General features: G+C 37.2%; 1 protein-coding gene across 2 annotated transcripts in view; it reads right to left on the bottom strand.

Moving 5' to 3' along the window:
* ESYT2 (extended synaptotagmin 2) overlaps positions 1–19,216 on the bottom strand; it is a 95,430-nt gene that overhangs the window by 19,353 nt on the left and 56,861 nt on the right. For both annotated transcript variants that reach the window (XM_064445013.1, XM_064445014.1), the window contains exons 7-13: positions 13,749–13,804; positions 8,689–8,809; positions 7,898–8,074; positions 7,403–7,485; positions 5,996–6,044; positions 5,174–5,263; positions 4,542–4,637 (exon numbers count right to left, since the gene is read on the bottom strand). In XM_064445013.1, the coding sequence (XP_064301083.1) occupies positions 4,542–4,637; positions 5,174–5,263; positions 5,996–6,044; positions 7,403–7,485; positions 7,898–8,074; positions 8,689–8,809; positions 13,749–13,804 (672 nt within the window). The remainder of the gene's footprint in view (positions 1–4,541; positions 4,638–5,173; positions 5,264–5,995; positions 6,045–7,402; positions 7,486–7,897; positions 8,075–8,688; positions 8,810–13,748; positions 13,805–19,216) is intronic.

Below are 19,216 nucleotides of genomic sequence, written 5' to 3'. Positions count from 1 at the left end.
TAGCTTATGAACTGCATTTCTTAATCATTAGATTTTAATAAGATTTCATAATGGATGTAACTTTTCTGATACTTCAGAATGAACTACAAAAAAAACCTAACTGAAAGGACCACAGAAAAGGGTCTTGCTGGGATTTGGGGGGGGGGCAGGGCAGAAGATGTTTTTAAATCAAGATTTATGATATGAGCCAAAAGTAGCCAGCCAGCATCAAATTTATCTGCACAATCAACAATGGCATACCCACCTCTCTCTAGCAAGAGTTCTTATTCCTGTCCTGGTTTTTGCTGGGATAGAGTTAATTTTCCTCCTAGTAGCTAGTATAGTGCTGTGCTTTGGATTTAGTATGAGAATAACCTTGATAACACACTGATGGTTTAGTTGCTGCTAAGTAGTGCTTACACTAGTCAAGGATTTTCCAGCTTCCCATGCTCTGCCAGGTGCACAAGAAGCCAGGATGGGGCACAGCCAAGACAGCTGACCCCAACCGGCCAAAGGGATATTCCATGCCATATAACATCATGCTCAGTATGTTAACTGGGGGGAGCTGGCTCGGGGGCAGTGATCACTGCTTGGGGTGGGGCTGGGCTGGGCTGGGCAGGTGGTGAGCAATTATATCACGCATCACTTGCTTTGTATATTATTATTACTACTACTATTATTTTACTTTATTTATTTCAATTATTAAACTCTTCTTATCTCAACCCATGAGGTTCCTCACTTTTACTCTTCCAATCCTCTCTCCCATCCCACCAAGGGAGAGTGAGTGAGCAGCTGTGTGGGGCTTAGTTGCTGGCTGGGGGTAAACCACAACAATTTTGAACAGATTCTCATTCTTTTTGAAGATACCAAAGTTGTGTTTACATATTTAAGTGTAAGATATTCAGAGGCTCATTAATCTCGTAACATTAAATTCAAGCAAAAAATATTAATTGATAGTTCTCCCTAGCCTGGATTTTCCTGGCTACAGACTAATTTGAAAAAAAGAAAAGGAGCTTGGGAATTCGCAAAACAAGGAGCATCATGGAGTGAAATAGAATTTACAAGGGAATTTATAGTTTGGGGAGCACAAAGAACCACACTAATTTTTAAAGCAATACTTGAGCCAGTGTGGAGAGGTTGCAAGTTCTTACAAACATTGAGTGCATCACCTTTCAAAGAAACTACAGGGATGTTGGTTGCAATATTTATTAGTTTAATTTCTTTGCAATAAAAGCCAACAATTCACCAGCACACAGGGTGCTAGTATAGTATGCAGTTTATTTCTCAGTGAATCAGCAATTTAACTTAAATGTAAGAGCTGTTACAACAAACTTATCTTGGGTTTATATCATAAAAAGTTAATTACTTACCCAATGATATGCTGATCATGAAATTTAAGTAGCCTTTAAAATGCAATAAAAATAGCACAAAAACAATGCACACTTGTTGAAACCATGCAGCAGAACAAATTGCATGCTCTCATTCCACTAGAGTGAGTGGCTTTAGTAGCACTAATCCACACTCTGGCAGATAAAGGTACAATACAAATAATACCAGAGAACTCACAAATAGTGCTCTATAGAGTGAGGTAGTGTTTTCACAAAAGACTAGTCCCGATGCTCTCCTCTCTTTTAAGTATCCACACCCAAAGTTTCCCTCGTAGATACTCTTAGGAAGATGGAAATGGAAGGAGAAAGCAGAGTGATGGGATTGTGGCAGAATGAATGCATAAGCAGCTTTACTACACAAAAAAGTTAAGGAGAACAGTCAAAGGATTCCAGAGAAAACAGCAGAAAACAAAGAGTAAGTAAATATTTGTCATTACAAATAGTTTCATCTATTAAAAGACTTTCTGCAGCACAGCAAGGTGACTTTTTTTAATTAATTTTTCAAATATATTAACCCACTTCCCAAGTTTACTCTTGGATCGATACAGCAGATCCAACTACGTAAATTTGGACACCAACCTTCTACACCATTTCTATTTCAGTTTAAACATATTTCAGATAAATCACCCCAGTGTCTCAGAAACCTGCAACTGTGATGCATCTGTGCAAAAGAAATGCCTGTGCTGGGAATTATCCACTATAGCTCAAACAAAACAATACTGATGACAAGACCTAAAAATATACCTGTGATAAGCATTAGCTTAAGAAATCCATTTGGGAGGCAATAAAAAGTACTTATTCATCTAGAAAATGTTTTGGCTCTAACATTAAAATTGTGGACAAAAGTCTTCAAAACTATTAATAAGGGTCAGTGTAATTTTAACACTTCATTGGCTTTGAACTTTTTGTTCACCATGAATACAAGCAATCCAAAAGAGTGATTAAATTTGTTATTACACTAACAACCCCTATCAGTGAACGTGAACACAACATGAGAAGCCAGCAGGCTTTCATGTTTAGTCTTGCAAATGTTGTTCCATATTAGAATCAAATGGCCATAAAAAAAGCTGTATTTGCTACAATTCACTGCAGTTTGTCTAGCAGCTCCATGAAATTATCTAAGCATTGTCTTTATAGAATCTAGAGGAATCTTTTCAGTCCTGCCACATGAAGAAGTCTTCCCAAGATATTTTCCTCCCACTTAACTGTGAAGCCTTTTTGTATCTGGTTCCGGATAACTTGAATTTTACACAGTATTCTACTATTTTATTGTTGTAAACTTGTAAATGGAATTTTCAAGTGTTCAATGTTACTCTTTATCATATGCTTTATAGCACATTTCTGGAAAGAAAATGACTTGAAGTTAAACACTGAGTCATTTGTAGCAACTGTTTTTCTGGGCTGTTAAAGCAAGAAAAAATAAGAGGGTTAAACAGGTCCCACACTATAACCATCCTTATTCTCAACCCACACAGGCAATCTTGTACTGTAGACAGAACATCAGACACAGCAATAAGACATTTGGGATCCTGTTCCCAAATTTCCTAACTGGTCAGCTTTGTACAAAGAACTTCCCCTTTCTCTTCTCTGCACTCCAGAGAGCTACTGATTAGAAGTACTGATTAAGACACAAATTAAAATACTATCCCCAGCAGTAGGCAGAACTCAAGACTTACAGCCTAACTTTTCTGAAGGAGGGAGACAATGTTACAAAATGCTTGTTTAAAACAGGAAGGGAAAAAACTAAACTTATGACAAAGCCTCTGAGTATTTGCTGGAGAAGCTAATCTAATACAGAGAAGCAGAGTTGTATGGAAAAAAACCTGGAAATTGTGGATGAGAGAACTTGAAACTATTCATTTTAATTAAGAGGCTTTAATGTATTTTAACAAATCTATTAAACTTGTAGCAGTTTGAGTAAAATCCAGTAGCAAACAAGGAAATACAGAAAGGGTTCAATTTAATCTAGTGCACAAAACAGATGGCAGATGGCTTTTTCTGTGTGTTGCAGTATTCTGAAACTGATGTTAAACACACCATAAAATTCTATTCTATTTCCGCTTACCCTGTACTAGAGTAATTCTACTCTTCTGCTAAGCTACAGAGTTCCCCTGGATTCAATACAGTGAGGCTGAAAAGACAATGTAGGGCCCTGTTCCGAATGAGCTACGTCTTTTTAGCTTTTACTATAACCTATAAATACTGCTTCCAAACACTGCTCTGTACACCCTGGAACAGATCTGAAATCACTAGTCAGTGATGTAAATTGTTTAGGCTACTAAACTTTCATTTGTTACCACTCTCTTTGGTGCAACATTTTAACTTAAATTTGAGATGAGTGAACAAATTTGCAAAATGCATGCAAAAAAATCTGAGGCTTGAAAACTTTATTCTCTGATTAGTATTTTAGTCATCACTTCCAGAATTTCTCATCTAATAGCAATGCTGAAAAACAGCAAAACTCAGTGTTATGCTTCACATATCTATTTATGGTAGGGTTTACTTTATTACCGCTATCATTTACAACCAGGAACAGTACTTTACTAACCTGAAATAAACTATAAAACAGTCTGTGCTGTCATAAACAAGCTATTTCACAGTCCCACAGTAAAATCCATATAATGACAGAACCATTAATTTTTTTGTTATGTTTTGCATAAGCAAATAAACAGTACTTCAAATGACAACCCCACAGAATTCTTATACAAGTCCTCTGCCGCTGTAACATCAACTGCACAGTATTAATTTCATAATAAGGACTTCAGTACCTCCAAGTCTACCACAGATACCCTAAACCAAAGCAAGCAAGTTCACCTGAACTGAAGGAAGTGGGCCTTTTCCCAGTTAGTTCCTTAAAATTCCTCATGCTAATCCCATACTATTTATGGAAAACACTGTGTAATAAAAACATGCAGCCTTTCAAGTCCAGGAAAGGAGCATTCTTTAAAGAAAAATCACACTGATTAAAGAGTAATGTTTTATTAAATGTACATCTATAATGCTGTATAACTAGAAAGGTGGACCTTACATTACATGTTTTGAAACGAGAGGAAGTATAGAAAACATGGCATAATGTGTGTTAGTAAAGCAGTGTGCCATACTACCGAGCAAGCCATGCTGGAAATACACAAGAGATACCCACGACAAAAGGGTATCCATCAGAATATAACTTACGGGCAGGTTTCTTGCTGAGTCCAAATAGAGAATAAGCAATGCAGAAGAAAGCCCATCATTGGCTTGGTCTTTATCAGCTCTAATGCTTGTTAGCACCTATACCAAAAACACACTGTAAGCCTTTCTGAAAATCAATTATTATTATTTCTGTCCCATTCCTGAAAAAACATTTTAAAAACATCTCCCAAAAAGCAAACATTCACAAAGGCACATTATGAAGCATAAGAAGTAAGTTTTCAAGACTCTCATAGGTATTTCAAACCCATTTTTATGGAAATTTCCACCCCACTTGCTAATATTTTTTTTTAGACTGGACAGATTATAGTTTCTTATCCAGCTTTATCTCCCAGGCTAATGAAATGTTAGCTGATATTCTCAAACCATAGCATTAAGAGAAAAGGACAACAAAAGCGTTTTAAAATCCCATGCCACAAGAATACATTGACAGTTATGACTGGTTTGAGATTTCTAAAGACAAACAGCTTGGAATAAAGTTACAGGTTTATCCAAATTCACAACAGCTGGAAAATTAAAATACTTACATAATTGACAAAAAAACACAAAACCCCACGTAACAAAAAACACCCCACAACAATTAAGATTAGGATAAAAGTAATGTGTTCCTTTAATACCTTGTCTAGATTTTCAGCAGTTGGCATCAATGTGAGCCACTCCAGTTTTAAGTGCAATTTTCCTTTGGACACTTCATCCAAAGTAAACCACTAAAAGTTAAGCAAAATAACGTGAAATAATCTGATACCAAACAAATACATGACTGCAATTGGCTCTTCCAGATATTTAGGAAATGCTACGCTCTACTAGAAATCTCATGGAGCTGAGTCTGCATAAGCTGAAAAGATCTGATCCGTTGTTTAAAATGTCCTATTTCACACTAAATATTACAACACACAATAACAAAACCAGCCACACAAACCTCTATGCTATACAGCAAACGAGTTTTTCAAATATTAAGAGAATTCTTTAAGTTCTGTAAAGATGCTCTAGAAATACAAACCCTGCGTAACATTATTGTAAAATCTCTCTTGTGTAGAGGACAAAAATTAGCCTGCTAAGTCTAATAATAGTTAAACAGGGCAATTAACTGTTCTTGTGCAAGAAAATCCTCTCACCAAAGCTTAAGTAACTTATATTTAAGTTACTATTTTTTGCATTTACATACTAGTAACCTTAAAACAGAAGACTGGCATTATTCTTCAGATTTCACCAATTAAGATATCATTTAAACCAGTGTGCTGATCATCAGGGAATCTATTTCTATAGCATTAAAATTATTCATGCATATATATATATATACACACACACACACACACAGAGATATATATGGGACACTGTGTTGGTATATACAGGAACTAACCCCATGAAAAAAATAATACAAGAACAATTACAAATACAACAGATGGGCTTTTTTAGACCAAAATTTACTGAAATCTTACCTCATCTAGAAGACGCTCCTTTTCAACTTCAATTAAATCTATCATCAAACTAGAAAAAAGAAAAGAAAAAAACCATCAGTATTTCAGCCAAGAAGAAAAAAGATCTAATACAGAACTCAAACCCCACCCTGTGTTTGCTGAGTATCCAGGATTCCACTGAGATCAAAAGAGCAGAATACTATTCTTTTAGCCCCTAAGAGAGGAAAAAGTAGGAAATGAAATGGCTGAATGAAGATGAATGCAGGATAACAGAAAATCTGCCTATACTAGAGCCCATTTTGTAGCTATGAGGGCAACTGGCACAATATGGCTCATGTACATATGACCAAACTCAAAACAGTGACCACATCCAAACTACCCCCTGGAAGGAGCCCCTGGACATATGCTATGACCGAATCCATGCTTTAGCACTGTGTGGGAGAGTGCTAGTTCACACAAGCTAAAAACTTACCAGGAATCTGCTAAAAATTAAACAGGGCAGACAACTGCATGCCAGTGCATGAAAACTTGCCATGACTTTATATTTTATTAGTACTGATGTACACATTATGCCACTTTTCCCCCCCACCACTTCAGTGTAAGATTAGGGAAGTGCAAAGAAAAGAAGCCTTTGTACTACCTACTTCTTTATTTTAATGAGAAGAGAAGTAGGTACTGTTGCTCCTGTAAGAGAGAAGGAGCTCGAAAGATAAGGGAGTTCTACTCTGTATGGAAAGCAACAATGGGAAGCTCCAAAACTCTGCAAGAAATAAAGGTGACAAATTACTGGAGAAAGAAGCTGACTAAAACCCTGAAATGTTTATGGGTAAACACTAAAGGTAGGCCTATGGAATCTAAGAGTGAGTAATGTTTGCGAAGGCATTACAGCAAACTTTTTTCTTTAACCAAATAGTTAAGATCAGCTCTTAGAGAAAAATAAACTGTGAACTAGCCATTTAAAAAATAAGAAGATGAAGAAGATAACACAGCTATAAAGCTATATTAACTTAGCCTGAAGAAATAATTAAGACTTAGTGCTAGCTTACGAACATTAAAGCAGATAGGGTACAACTCCTAAATTATTTTTTTTAAAAAGCAAACAAACAAAAAAAACCCCACCACCAAAAAAAAACCCCAAACCAACCCCAACCTTTTTCCTTCTGGGTACCCACAATACTTACCTTATTTTTTAAAAAAAAAATATACAAACATATAGATGTGTATATACAGACACAAGCACGTTTTTATAGACATGTATGAAGTAATTAGGGAACTACTTACTACCACCATTTCAAAAAGATAATGAATTTATCAATATAGTAATATAGCAAAACTACAACTGCAATAAAATGCAAAAAGCAAAAGGAAAAAAAGATTACACCAAAATCTCTTTTCAATACCTACAAACATATTCTCCATAACATTTACCTTCCCAGGAAGTCATCTTTATCTGGATCTTCATCAAAGAGCTCAATCTCTAACTCCTGTCCTGGATGTTCATATACTAAGGCCTGGAAGTACAGTAAGATGGCACTGTCAATGGTAAAACTAACTAGCTTTGTTAAATGGCATAGTAACAGTAAAACATTGAAGTGCCTTTGTCTATTAAAACATATCAATAAGCAAATGCTTTACATAAAGATGCAATTTAAGGAGTAGAAGAAGTGTAAGAGCTTTGCAGGTGCGATTTACTAATGTTGGTTTTAAGAGACTAGACTGCATTTCAGAATTAATGATGCTTAGTCTAAACAAAAGAATTGTAGACATCAGTGAAGAATTTCTGCTTTGTTACAGAGCTTTGGGCTTTTACAGGGAGACATCAAGAAGCTCCTCAAGGAAGTCCCCAGGTTATCTTCTTTAACAAAAGAAACTTTAGAAGACAACTTCACAGAACACACAATGAGTTATTTTTATTGATTGTACCTCATAAACTTCATTCCATTTTGGATTGAGATTTTCTTTGATGACCTTGCTTTGGAAAATCTGGTTGCCCACACGGATGATTCCATAAGGATCTGACTTTCCTTTGACAATCCCTTTTAGGTAAGTATCTTTCCCTTCCAGGTCCTGAGCTTCAATAAAATGTATCCTTAGAACACCCTGAAAAAGGAAAGATGAGTTTATGTAGTAATCTGAAAGCCTCCATGTCATCACAGTTTATGCAATATATGTTATATAATTTCCATTGCCACTTCCTTAACATGAAACTTAGTTTCAACACACTGTAAATGGAGGGGTATCAATGATGATTCACACACACGACAGACCTAGCACTCAAGAGATTCCTGAAAAGAAAAACTGTCATCAACAATCAGAAACATGCCAGTTATATCAAGAAATGCCGTGCTACTGGAAATGAGTAGCAATAAGTAGTAACAACTTTCAAGTGATGAGCATTAACAACAATTTGGAATGATAATATAAAGCACGTGCTACTTAATTTTTAGCCTATACTGTTGAACTATATTTTAACAAGTGGTATGTTTAAGATTCTAGCAAAACAAAAATATCCTTCTTAGCCTTATTACGAAATATTAACTCCACAGAAATTATTTCTAAACTAAATCAATTATTTCCAGTGACTGGATTCACAATAACTTGTGCTACTGCGATAACTATATTTAGAAATCCACACAGATGTGCATACCTTTAACAGTTACTACTATAGTAAAAACTAAATGCCAAATCATTAGTATGAACAGAAACATGCTTACCTTTGGTATAGGAAATCGCAACTGAGCAATCTGCACTTCACTGACAAGGGGGACTGTAATTCTGTTTGGAAGGACCAGGTAGTTGGATATTATATCCAATATTATTGTGTCTGATAAGCCACTGTTGGAGAAAATATTCCTCAGTTACTTCATGAGAATTAAATGCATGTTATGTCACACGAATATACTCCTTTTGCTGTTTAACAACCTAAATGGAAAAAACATTTGCCTTTGGGAGTGGAGGGTAGAAGACATATCTGGTTTTTAAAACACTTTATTTTAAAAGGATTCTTGCCAGAAATGGCCACCAGGTGGAACCAGCTGACACTGAATAGCAGAAACCACAAAGATGAATATAAAGTTCTCCTTTCCCTGCCACCACCAAATTCCCCCCTCACCCCCACGCCTTTTAAAACCACCCAGGGTAAAGGGCTGTTGCATACGTTTCCTTGCCTGCGTTGCACATAAACAAACAGATGTTAACTGTTAATCTACTTTTGTATTTCAATGATGATTTAACTGTCCCTGAAAGTTCTGCTAACCATTCCTGTATTGTTATGAAACAAGTTGTCCTCTTGAGCTGGGAGGACCATCATTTGAAAGAGAAACACAAAGAAAACATGTTCCTGGCCGAGTAAAATATAGCCTGGAGAGGCAAAACAGGTTTTGTTCTGGCAACGAGGGAGTGGCAGTACAATCATATCAGTAATGAATCATTTAAAAAACCCAACCCCATGCCCCGCTACAACACAGGAAAAAACCAAAAATATTTCCTAAGCTGTGAGTTGGCCCAGTTTGGCTCTGAACTGACAACAAGTACGTACGTTGTCAGACCAACACCACTGGTTACATACATTACCTACAAGGCAAAAAGGCAGAACTGGAGTAGCAGAATTCACCACGGAAGACAAGTATTTTAGACAAGCTTTTAGGGGTATGTACAAAGGTTCAGAGAGAAAAATCATAAAAATGCTTGAGAGATTCTGAACTGCAAGTGCACTCTTGCTAAAGCTGGTGGAGCTTCTTCAGGGATGAACCATTTCTCCTCCTAAGTACACTTTATGATTCCCCTTTTACCGTCTTTATGAAAGTAAGATGCAGGTGTTTGATTACTTAGAACATTTTCAGATTAAACACTTGTGTGTAATCACCTTGTGAAGTTTTTCTAAGACTGAATCTGCAGTTGGGAGTAGCTCTGACTCAACAGCTAGCATCTTTATAAAAACACAAAAGCTGCAGTGAAATGTAATATACATTACATCTTCATTCATGGAAAGAAAATTTTGTGGTGAGCAATAAACATACTATGGTAAAGATGGGTAACAGATTAACTCGCTAAATACAATCTGGTCCATTCCAAAACCACATTGATCTTTCCTGCCAGGGAACTGCAACCTGCCTAGCCTGCACCCCCATGTCTGCCCCCCTCCACTGTAAATCCAGACGAACTATGATGCATAATAGGACATGGCTGACTTTTTAATGGCATCCAGTACAATAGGAGCAGAAGAAACTCAAAGCTGCATCAAGATCAATGGAAAGGTCTGTGCAGACCTCTTTTTATTCTCTGAAAGAAGCAACACTGGACAAGGTTAAGAGGAAATGCTCCTAGGAAAAGCTTCCTCTCAGCTTCTGTGAGTTAATTCCCAGCTGTCCTAGAGGAGTCTTCATTGCCCTTCCTTTCTTGCAGAGCTTATCCAATCATATTTACAAAGATTTTCATTCTACACGAACACTGAAGCCTACAAGTTTGTAGTTTCTGTAATTCTTAAGACAACTACTACAGGAAGATAATTATGTTATATGAAAATAAGTAGCTTCCTTTAGTCATCACTGTAACACATGTTGCTTTTCAAACTTTTTCAGTTCTGTTTTGCTGAACATCAAGTTTTCAACTTCTGTATGCTAAACTTTCTCTAAAATGATCCAAAAAAATACAGCCCGTTATTTTGTTAGACTTGACCTAAAAATTTAAGATAAACATCTCAAACAGTCTTACCATTAAAATGGAAGGAAAAAAAAAAAGCTGAGGTGATCGTAGCTACATAAGCAACAATCACACTTTTCAAAATACAAGTCTGGTGACAAATCTCCAGTATCCAGTTCAGATAAATTTGTTTTGTTCATGGTTTTGTTAGTGTCCCTACCTGGCAAGAAGAGAAGCTCTACCTTTATGCTCAGTAAAGTGCATGCCTTAAGAACAGATGATTAATGGAGAAAACTAACTGACCTAGGTCACAGAAAGCAAACGAGTAGTGCAAGAGAGGCAATGGTACCAGAGCTGCTTTGAAAGAAAGGTTATCATGCTCTTCTCTAGTATTTAGTTAAAATCACATACATTATAAAATAAGCTACAGGCATAAATAAACCTATCCTAGACAAGCAAGAGGTTCAGAGATTGATTAATGTTCAAATGGAGCTACAGGAAATCTCCTTAAATAAAAGGAAGAAACAGCCTGAAGCACAACAGAGCCCAGTCACTTGGAGGATTCGCAATCCTTTATGCTAGGACCAAATCCCAACTCTGTGATTCCAAAGGTCAGTCTCACAATTTTACCCCAACATAAATGCTTGAATTTCACTAAAACATCTGAGAAATGAATATGAAAAATGAACCACCATTAATGGAACGTCACAGAATTTTACACAGAGAAACTGCACTCAGAGGAGGTAGCAGACACTATGCCTTTAAAAACAGGGAGCTGAAAAAGAATACCTAAGATCGTAACTAAGTTATGAATTAAATGAATTCTAAAACAGCATGACACTTTCAAGCTGTTTAAAACTTATCTAACCTAATATTAGCCAAGTGGCATGCTCCCAGCTGGAAAGTATTCTTTATGAAAACAAGGCAAAAATGACAGTCGTCTTTATTACTTTATTATTTAAATTAAGAGGTCTGATCTATGGAAAACAGAGACAAATCACTGATCAAGCAACAGGGAAAGATGTATCTATTTAAACCCTTGTGTTGATGCATCATCGATAAACAGCTGTTTAAGAGCATAAAACTAAGTTGTTGATTCTAAGTCCAGTTATTTTTTTCAGTTCACAAAAAGAGAAGTGTGAAATGCTTCAGATAGTTTATTGTACTAAATGTCTTCAAAAGCTCAATTCCATTGCAGAAAAACAATTGGCAGTTACCTACTCTGCTGTATTGCTCTCTATTTAGCTCTACTTAATTTTTAGTGAGAGAATAAACAGCTAGGGTTTTTTCTGCATCACCTTTATTCATACTGCAGAGACAGCATACCTCTGACTGCATAGATTATTTTTACTATATCTCAAGCAACAATAACAGAATTCATCTTCCCATCATCCACATCCCCTCCTGACAGCATGGGAGTATTGCCACAGCCTGGCTCCTTCTCACACAGAGATTTTAATTCCACTCCTCCGTAAGCTATACTAATGGTGGAATATGAATTACTTTTGTGTGCTTCTCCTTGTGGAATCATACGCAAAGAGCAATGGAAGTTAACAGCTGACGGGAGCTTCCAGCAGCAAAAGCAGAAATTCATTTAACAGAAGACATTTGCAAACAGAGTACACATAAGTAGTTTAGTGTGCAGCCAACAGCCTTAGTAGGATGAAAAAGGTACCTGTGGTGGCAGCAATCTCTTGTTCATCATTGTTCATAACAACTACAATATGTCAAGCTGTCCTACCAAAATATACAATCTATCTATACAGATAAGAAAAACAAATACAGCACTGAAGAAATCTCTTGGCAAGGGAGTGCATGAGTCACCTCAGTTACAGTTACTATAGAAACTATACCACATCTAGATGGCACCATTATATGGATATGTGGCCAAGTGTGGTTGCTCTGGAAACGATAAACTTGAGATACTTAGCAAGACTTTGTTTACATTTGAGGTTTTGTTTGCAGTCAGGCAAATATGTAGCATGATGTCAATCCCAGGAGCCCAGTAAGCTTAAGTACTAAATGGAAATTTATTAGTGTAATATCAAAATAGCAAATTATTACTCAGGAGCTGTACTTCGGAAGCCATTTTCTCACTCATCAAGAAAACCTCTCTCCTCAGAGGCAGCCTTAAGCAGACTTGAAACATAAGCAATTCTTGAAGCCATTAACCTACTTAATGCAAGTTCTAATTTCAAACTGTTCAACTGGGATTCCATGCAATGGCTTCACATGTCTAAGTAAAGCAAAAACCATTTCAGTCATGCAATCAAGCACTAAAGGATTAATTTAATACCTAAATTCAAACTCTTGTTTTTAAACAATAGAAAATAATTCTGGAGTCAGCCAACTCTTGAGAGTATGGGATCCAATAAAAGGACTAGTCACAAAATCCAAGTGTGTATCAGATCCACCATTATCCCCTTAGCCATTGTCTCAATATTAAAAAGCCCCTGGGTAACTATTATAACTTGATAATTATTAATATATTCATGGATTTAACCTTATTGGGATTGCAATTCTTCAAAACAGCTTTTTTCTCTGGGGTTTTATCATGTACTATTTTGAAAAGCTCTGAATAAGCCAAGTATTTTTTTCTAGCTATATATGGTCAATATTTTTTGCTACTCCATTTGATCTTCACATAATAAACTGAAAGCTTTAAAAATAAGTACTTGACAAGATTAGAAAGTTTATTTAATTTGATTACTCTCTTAAGGTATTTCTAACTAAATAGCATACCCAACTAACATAAACTAGCTGCTTTACACAAACAACTAGAGATGTATCAGCATACAAAAACATAACCCAAGATGTTGTGAACCCACAGGCGTAAAAAATACAGACTCTTTGTCTTTCTGCTTTCCTAGCAGATGGCAGACAGGAAATTTACAAGATTCTGGAAAGGCTGAGAACACTAAAAAAGCAGATTAAAATTTATCTTTTCAAAATGTTTTAACATGACCTACTAGATACACTTTTGATGTATTTTTATTTGTAGTGAAATCACTGCCTTCTGCATATTGAGCAATTTCAGAGTAATTTAACCTAAAATTATTTAGTGGATGGTCTTCAGACTTTCTCGGGTTTATTGGGATGAAGGAATACCAAACACTGCTTTACATGTACTCACTTCAGTCCTGGTACATCCAGAAGATTGGTCAGCCCAGTCCAGTTAATTTCCAAAAGCTGTGAATTACAGAGAAGAAAGACAGAAAAAAAGAAAAGCAATTTAGAATTCACAACACTGAATAAATAAACCTGATCACTATAGATTCTGATCAGTGGAGGGTTAACCGGTTTCCAGGATCTTCTTACAACAGAAAACCAAACCTCTTCTATAATTTTTAGCCATGGTTTTTAAAACAGAGTTATAAAAACATCTCACCATCCTCTTACCCAGCCTTCCACACATACATATAAATACACACATGCACACCTCAACATACACATGTACATAATACCTACACACACAACCAACATCATATAATGAAATGTGGTCCTACTTTCTGGAGAAGTATTTTAATATTCACCATAGAGCTGTTATAGATGAAGAGTCACCAACAGGAATTTGCAAAGTGTAATAAACTGATGAAGAATCCCATCTGAGACCAGGAAAATAAGAGATCTATAAGACATGACCAACGGATTGGGACTACATAACAGAACTAATAGAACCGAATTTCCTAATCCCCCGCCTTCTCTGTAAAAACTTTCTCTTAACTGCATAGAAGTTACCTGAACATAAGCAACAAACAAACCCACTGAACTACCACCATGCTTCCAAATCCAACTAACCCAATCTAAGGATAACTGCATGAAAAAAAGACAAAAGAATTTTGAGACTCTTTGGAAAGGAAACTAATTGTGTTGGTTCATGGTTAAATGCTGAAACAAAACAACAAATCTCTACAAGAACCTATACTGCATCTTTCCACAAACAGGAAAGAAGAATCACCCTACATTCATTTTCTATCAAAAAAACCCAGCACATACCATTCTTTATAAAGGATCTATTAATAGCTTAATTAGTGATTTCCTTTGTGAATAGTTTGACTAAAGATAACACATAATACATTTATAGAATCATAGAATCACAGGGCTTCGTTGCCCTTCTCTGGACACGCTCCAGCACCTCAGTGTCCTTCTTGTAGTGAGGGGCCCAAAACTCAACACAGCACTCGAGGTGTGGCCTCACCAGTGCCGAGTACAGGGGCACGATCACCTCCCTGCTCCTGCTGGCCACGCTATTCCTGATACAAGCTAGGATGCCATTGGCCTTCTTGGCCGCCTGAGCACACGCTGGCTCATGCTCAGCCGGCTGTCAGCCAACACCCCCAGGTCCCATATTTAACATTATTGTATTAACATTATATGTATTAATTAATATTATAACAGAATACAAACATTTGGTCCCATCCAGGGAATAAGATTAGTGTCTTCCTAATTATGCCAATCCGAAGGGTGAATAAAGCTAGAAACCTCAATAGAATGCTTAAAATTTAGCACTTGCCCTGCTGATATCCATTCAGAAAATTGCTGCAAGATTCTTCTTAGCCGCCTCTTTTGCTGTATTACACTCCTGTATTGCTACAGAGTCAGGAGAGAAACAGAAATAAGGTCTCCTCTAATGTAGGCATCTAACTTAAACTCCGGTGGATGATTCAAAGCAGCTTTCTCTCTACCTCCATCAACCAAAAGGAATCCAACAGAGACCTGCCATATTTCAATATTTAGAAACCAACACAGTTAGAACAAAATAATTATAAATTTATATAGATCGTTACAGTTTATGTGTGTGCTTCTTCTAAATGTCATTTTCTAAACCCCTCAGGACATTCATGTTTCCCAGACTCTGAAAGAATGAATGAAAGTCAAAACAATTTTTCATTCTGTCATTAGAGCATCAGACAGAAGAGCCCTCAGAATGACAGCTAAACTTCATGGTTTAGCTCTATTCAATTCAGTTTCTTTCTTACATAGTTTTATGTTGTGTGAGTTAAAAATGCAATAAACAATACATTTCTGCTGGTTTTACGTATCGTGCTCCCTTCTCCCTGTGACAATTACAGAGTATTCCCTTTATCCATCAATTTCATATACAGATTTTTGCCCAGGAATTATATTAAATATCTCAGATACAATAATGAAACTGTGATACCAGGAAAAAAAAGTCAATATTTCAATTATTCTGCTCCGATCCTTAAAAAACATTTTCCCAAAATATCCACAGTAAAGTAGCAGCAGTACAGAGAACTGAAATGTAAAGCTTCGGACACTTGGCTGAACTATGAGTAACATGCTTCCTATAAGCTTAACTCTGTGGCTTCAGAAATAACAGGAGCTTTGTAAAAAGATATTGAAGAATTGATGCTACTGTGAAAACTTGTTTATTTTTAAGATATTTCTAAAGCTGTATTTTGCAAGTTTCATCAGAAAGTTAATATTTCCTTTTGATTTATTTTTTCAGCACAATATCTCAAGCAGACAGTGAAAATAGCAAGTCGGAGGAGGAAAAAAAAGTAAGCAAATTTGAACTTTTTACTAAATAGCAATAATTTCTTTTTGTTGTTTAGGGCATAAAGAAACAAAGATAAAATAATTCTTGCATTAGTTGCTGGTATTACTTCTGTGTTAGCCTTCTCATCGTTGGTGAAATGCACCACTGGATGAATTGAAAATGAAAAATTTTATTTGTCTGCTGATAATTAAATTTCAAAATTAAGATATTTTGTCTTTATAACTAGTATGTTCCAAAGACATCCTCTCAGTTAGTCATTTATTTACTTGATTCTGTATATTTAAATTATCTTGCAGAACAAAGTGAAACAAATTATCTTGCAGGATAAAATGAAACACAGCATCAGATATTATTAAATATAAACTGAATTTCCAAGTTCGTGTTTCCAGATGCACACAACATTGGACATAAATGGCATAATGTTATTAGGAAAGATATTCTCCAAATGCAGTAGTACCCCTAGTGATCAAATTGCATAAAGAGGTGGAAATAGATAGCTTTCAAAAAGAAAGTTCTGTGATAACATAATTGATTTTTGGACTCTAGAAATTTTAATGAAAACTGTCCTTACCCAACAGCTGGAATACCTCTCAAATCCTAACATACACAAACACAAGCATTAATTGAACAACATGGTAGAAATTAACAATTAAAGCAAATTTCATAATAATGAAGCAGATCTTATTCTTGCCACTTGCAACAACAGTCATTTTAAAATATGCAATATTAACAGGCTTGGTTTTAGTTTTCCACTTATGAAGTGATACAAACCCTGGATGAATGTGAAATAAATTAACTGCGTAACTGGCACGCAACACCGACTAAATGACAAATGCAATGGTAAAATGAGAGACAATGCTATAGATATAAGCTTCTTCAGAAAACTTGCCAAGTGAGTTTACTTTTCCCTTAATGTCATGTACAGCACCACTTGATCTCTACATAAGTGGAAATTTCCCTCGACTGGGAAACTGAAAGCTTTGGTTTCCATTACACAAACTGCCACAAACCATTTTTACCCTCTATCCAAGAAATAGATGATTTTGATTCTGAGATAGGAATATAAACCTTTCTTTCAGAAGACACATGCAAAGAACTGTCTTTGCAGTCTGAAGGGAGGCAAATGGTAATACAGTATCAGTCCAAAAGTCTTCTTTCAAAACTTAGTGGTATTTCAATAATATTTTTTTTTTTTTAAGTTTTGTTAATTCATAGGAAGTTCTGAAGCCAGAACAATTGGGATGAATTCCAGGAGTAAAAATTAAAATCTCAGAGTAAAAACAGCGGTTTAACTGACCATACACAGGTATCTAGTTCCATTTGAGATCCATTATGATACAGAAACAGAATAGCTCGGGTTAGAAAACATCTCTGGAGATCATCTAGTCCAACACCCCTCCTCAAAGCAGAATCAGCTACAGGTTGCTCAGGGTTGTGTCCAGTTGGGTTTTGAATGTTTCCAAGAATGGAGACTCTACAACCTCTCTGGGCAACCTGCTCCAGTGTTCAATCACCCTTACAGTTAAAAAAAATAATTCTTTATGCTTAAAAGGAATTTATTGGATTTCAATTTGTGCCCATTGTCTCTTGTCCTGTCACTAGAAAGCCCTGAGAAGAGTCTTGTCTCCATGGTCTTTATCAGGTATTTATATGCATTGATAAGAGCCACCCAAACCCTCTCTTCTCCAGGCTGAACAAGCCCAGCTCTTGCAGCCTCTCCTCATATGACAGGCACTCCAGTGCCTCAGTCATCTTGGTGGCTCTTCACTGGACTTGCTCCAGCATGTCCATGTCTCTTGTACTGGGGAGCCCAGCACTGGACTCAGCACTCCAGCTGTGCCTCACCAGTGCTGAGCAGGGAGGAAAGATCACCTCCCTCGACTAGCTGGCAATGCGCTTCATAATGCAGCCCAGGGCACTGTTGGCCGCCTTTGCTACAGGGGCACACTGCTGACTTGTGTTCACCTTTTTGCCCACCAGGACACCCCAGATTTTTTTTCTGCAAAGCTGCTTTCCAGCCAGTCAGTTCCCAGCCTGGCCTGGGACATGAAGTTATTGCTTCCCAGGCATAGGACTTTGCATCTCCCTGTGTTGAACTTCATGAGATTCCTTTTGGCACATTGCCCCAGCTTGCCAGGGTCCCTCTGAACAGCAGCACAACTACCTGGTGTATCGGCCAGTTCTTCCAGTTTTAAGCAAACAAACTTGCTGAGGGTGTGCTCTGCCCCACCATCCAGGCCAGCCACGATGATGCCTTGGCTCACATATTTACACCTAGGCATACCACTACTGACTGTCCTCTACTTAGACTTCATGTCACTGACCACAACATATTGAGCCCTAAGAGTTCAGCCACTTTTCAGTCAAGCTCACTGTCCACTTATCTAGTTTGTACTTCATCAATTTACCTATGAGGATGCTGCAGAAGATAGCATCAAAAGCTTTACTAAAGTCAATGTAAGCAGCATCCATCATTCTCCCCTCATCTACCAAGCCAGCCTTCTTATCACAGAGGGCTATCAGCTTGGTTACCCGTGATTCCTGCTCATAAATCTGTCCTGACTACTCCCAATCACTTTCTTGTCCCTTCCCCCTTACCAGCAGGGCTGAGATTACTGCTTGGGCCCCTGTGCCTTGAATCGGCCCCAGAGCCATGCAGTCACACTTGGTGTTTTCCATATCTCCCCCAGAAGCAGTGTTGGTGCCCACACGAAAGAGCAGCAGTGGGCAGTAGTCTGAGGGCCAGACAAGCTTTAACAGTTGACAACATCCTGAATCTGAGATCCAGCCAAGCAGCAAACCTCCCGAGACAACAGGTCAGGATGGCAGACGGAGGCCTCTCTCCCCTTCAGCAGGGAGCCACTCAGCACTATCACTTGCCACTTCCTCCTCGTGCTTCAGTGCTGCTCAGGCTTTGCTGGCTCAGATGCTCCCAGGCCTTCCTCTGCTACGCTGGTCCATACAATCTGTTCCATAGTTGCAAATCTGCAGGTGAGGTAGGAATTATCTTCGTTGTGCCAGATAACTTCCAGTTTTCCCTATCACGGGAGAATCCCATCCAGTAGTGTCTCAGAAGGTCA

This window comes from Phalacrocorax carbo, chromosome 2, assembly GCF_963921805.1.
Source record: "Phalacrocorax carbo chromosome 2, bPhaCar2.1, whole genome shotgun sequence".
Classification (NCBI taxonomy): Eukaryota; Metazoa; Chordata; class Aves; order Suliformes; family Phalacrocoracidae; genus Phalacrocorax; species Phalacrocorax carbo.
Note: the sequence above shows the minus strand (reverse complement) of the source record. Positions and strands in the feature narration are given on the sequence as shown.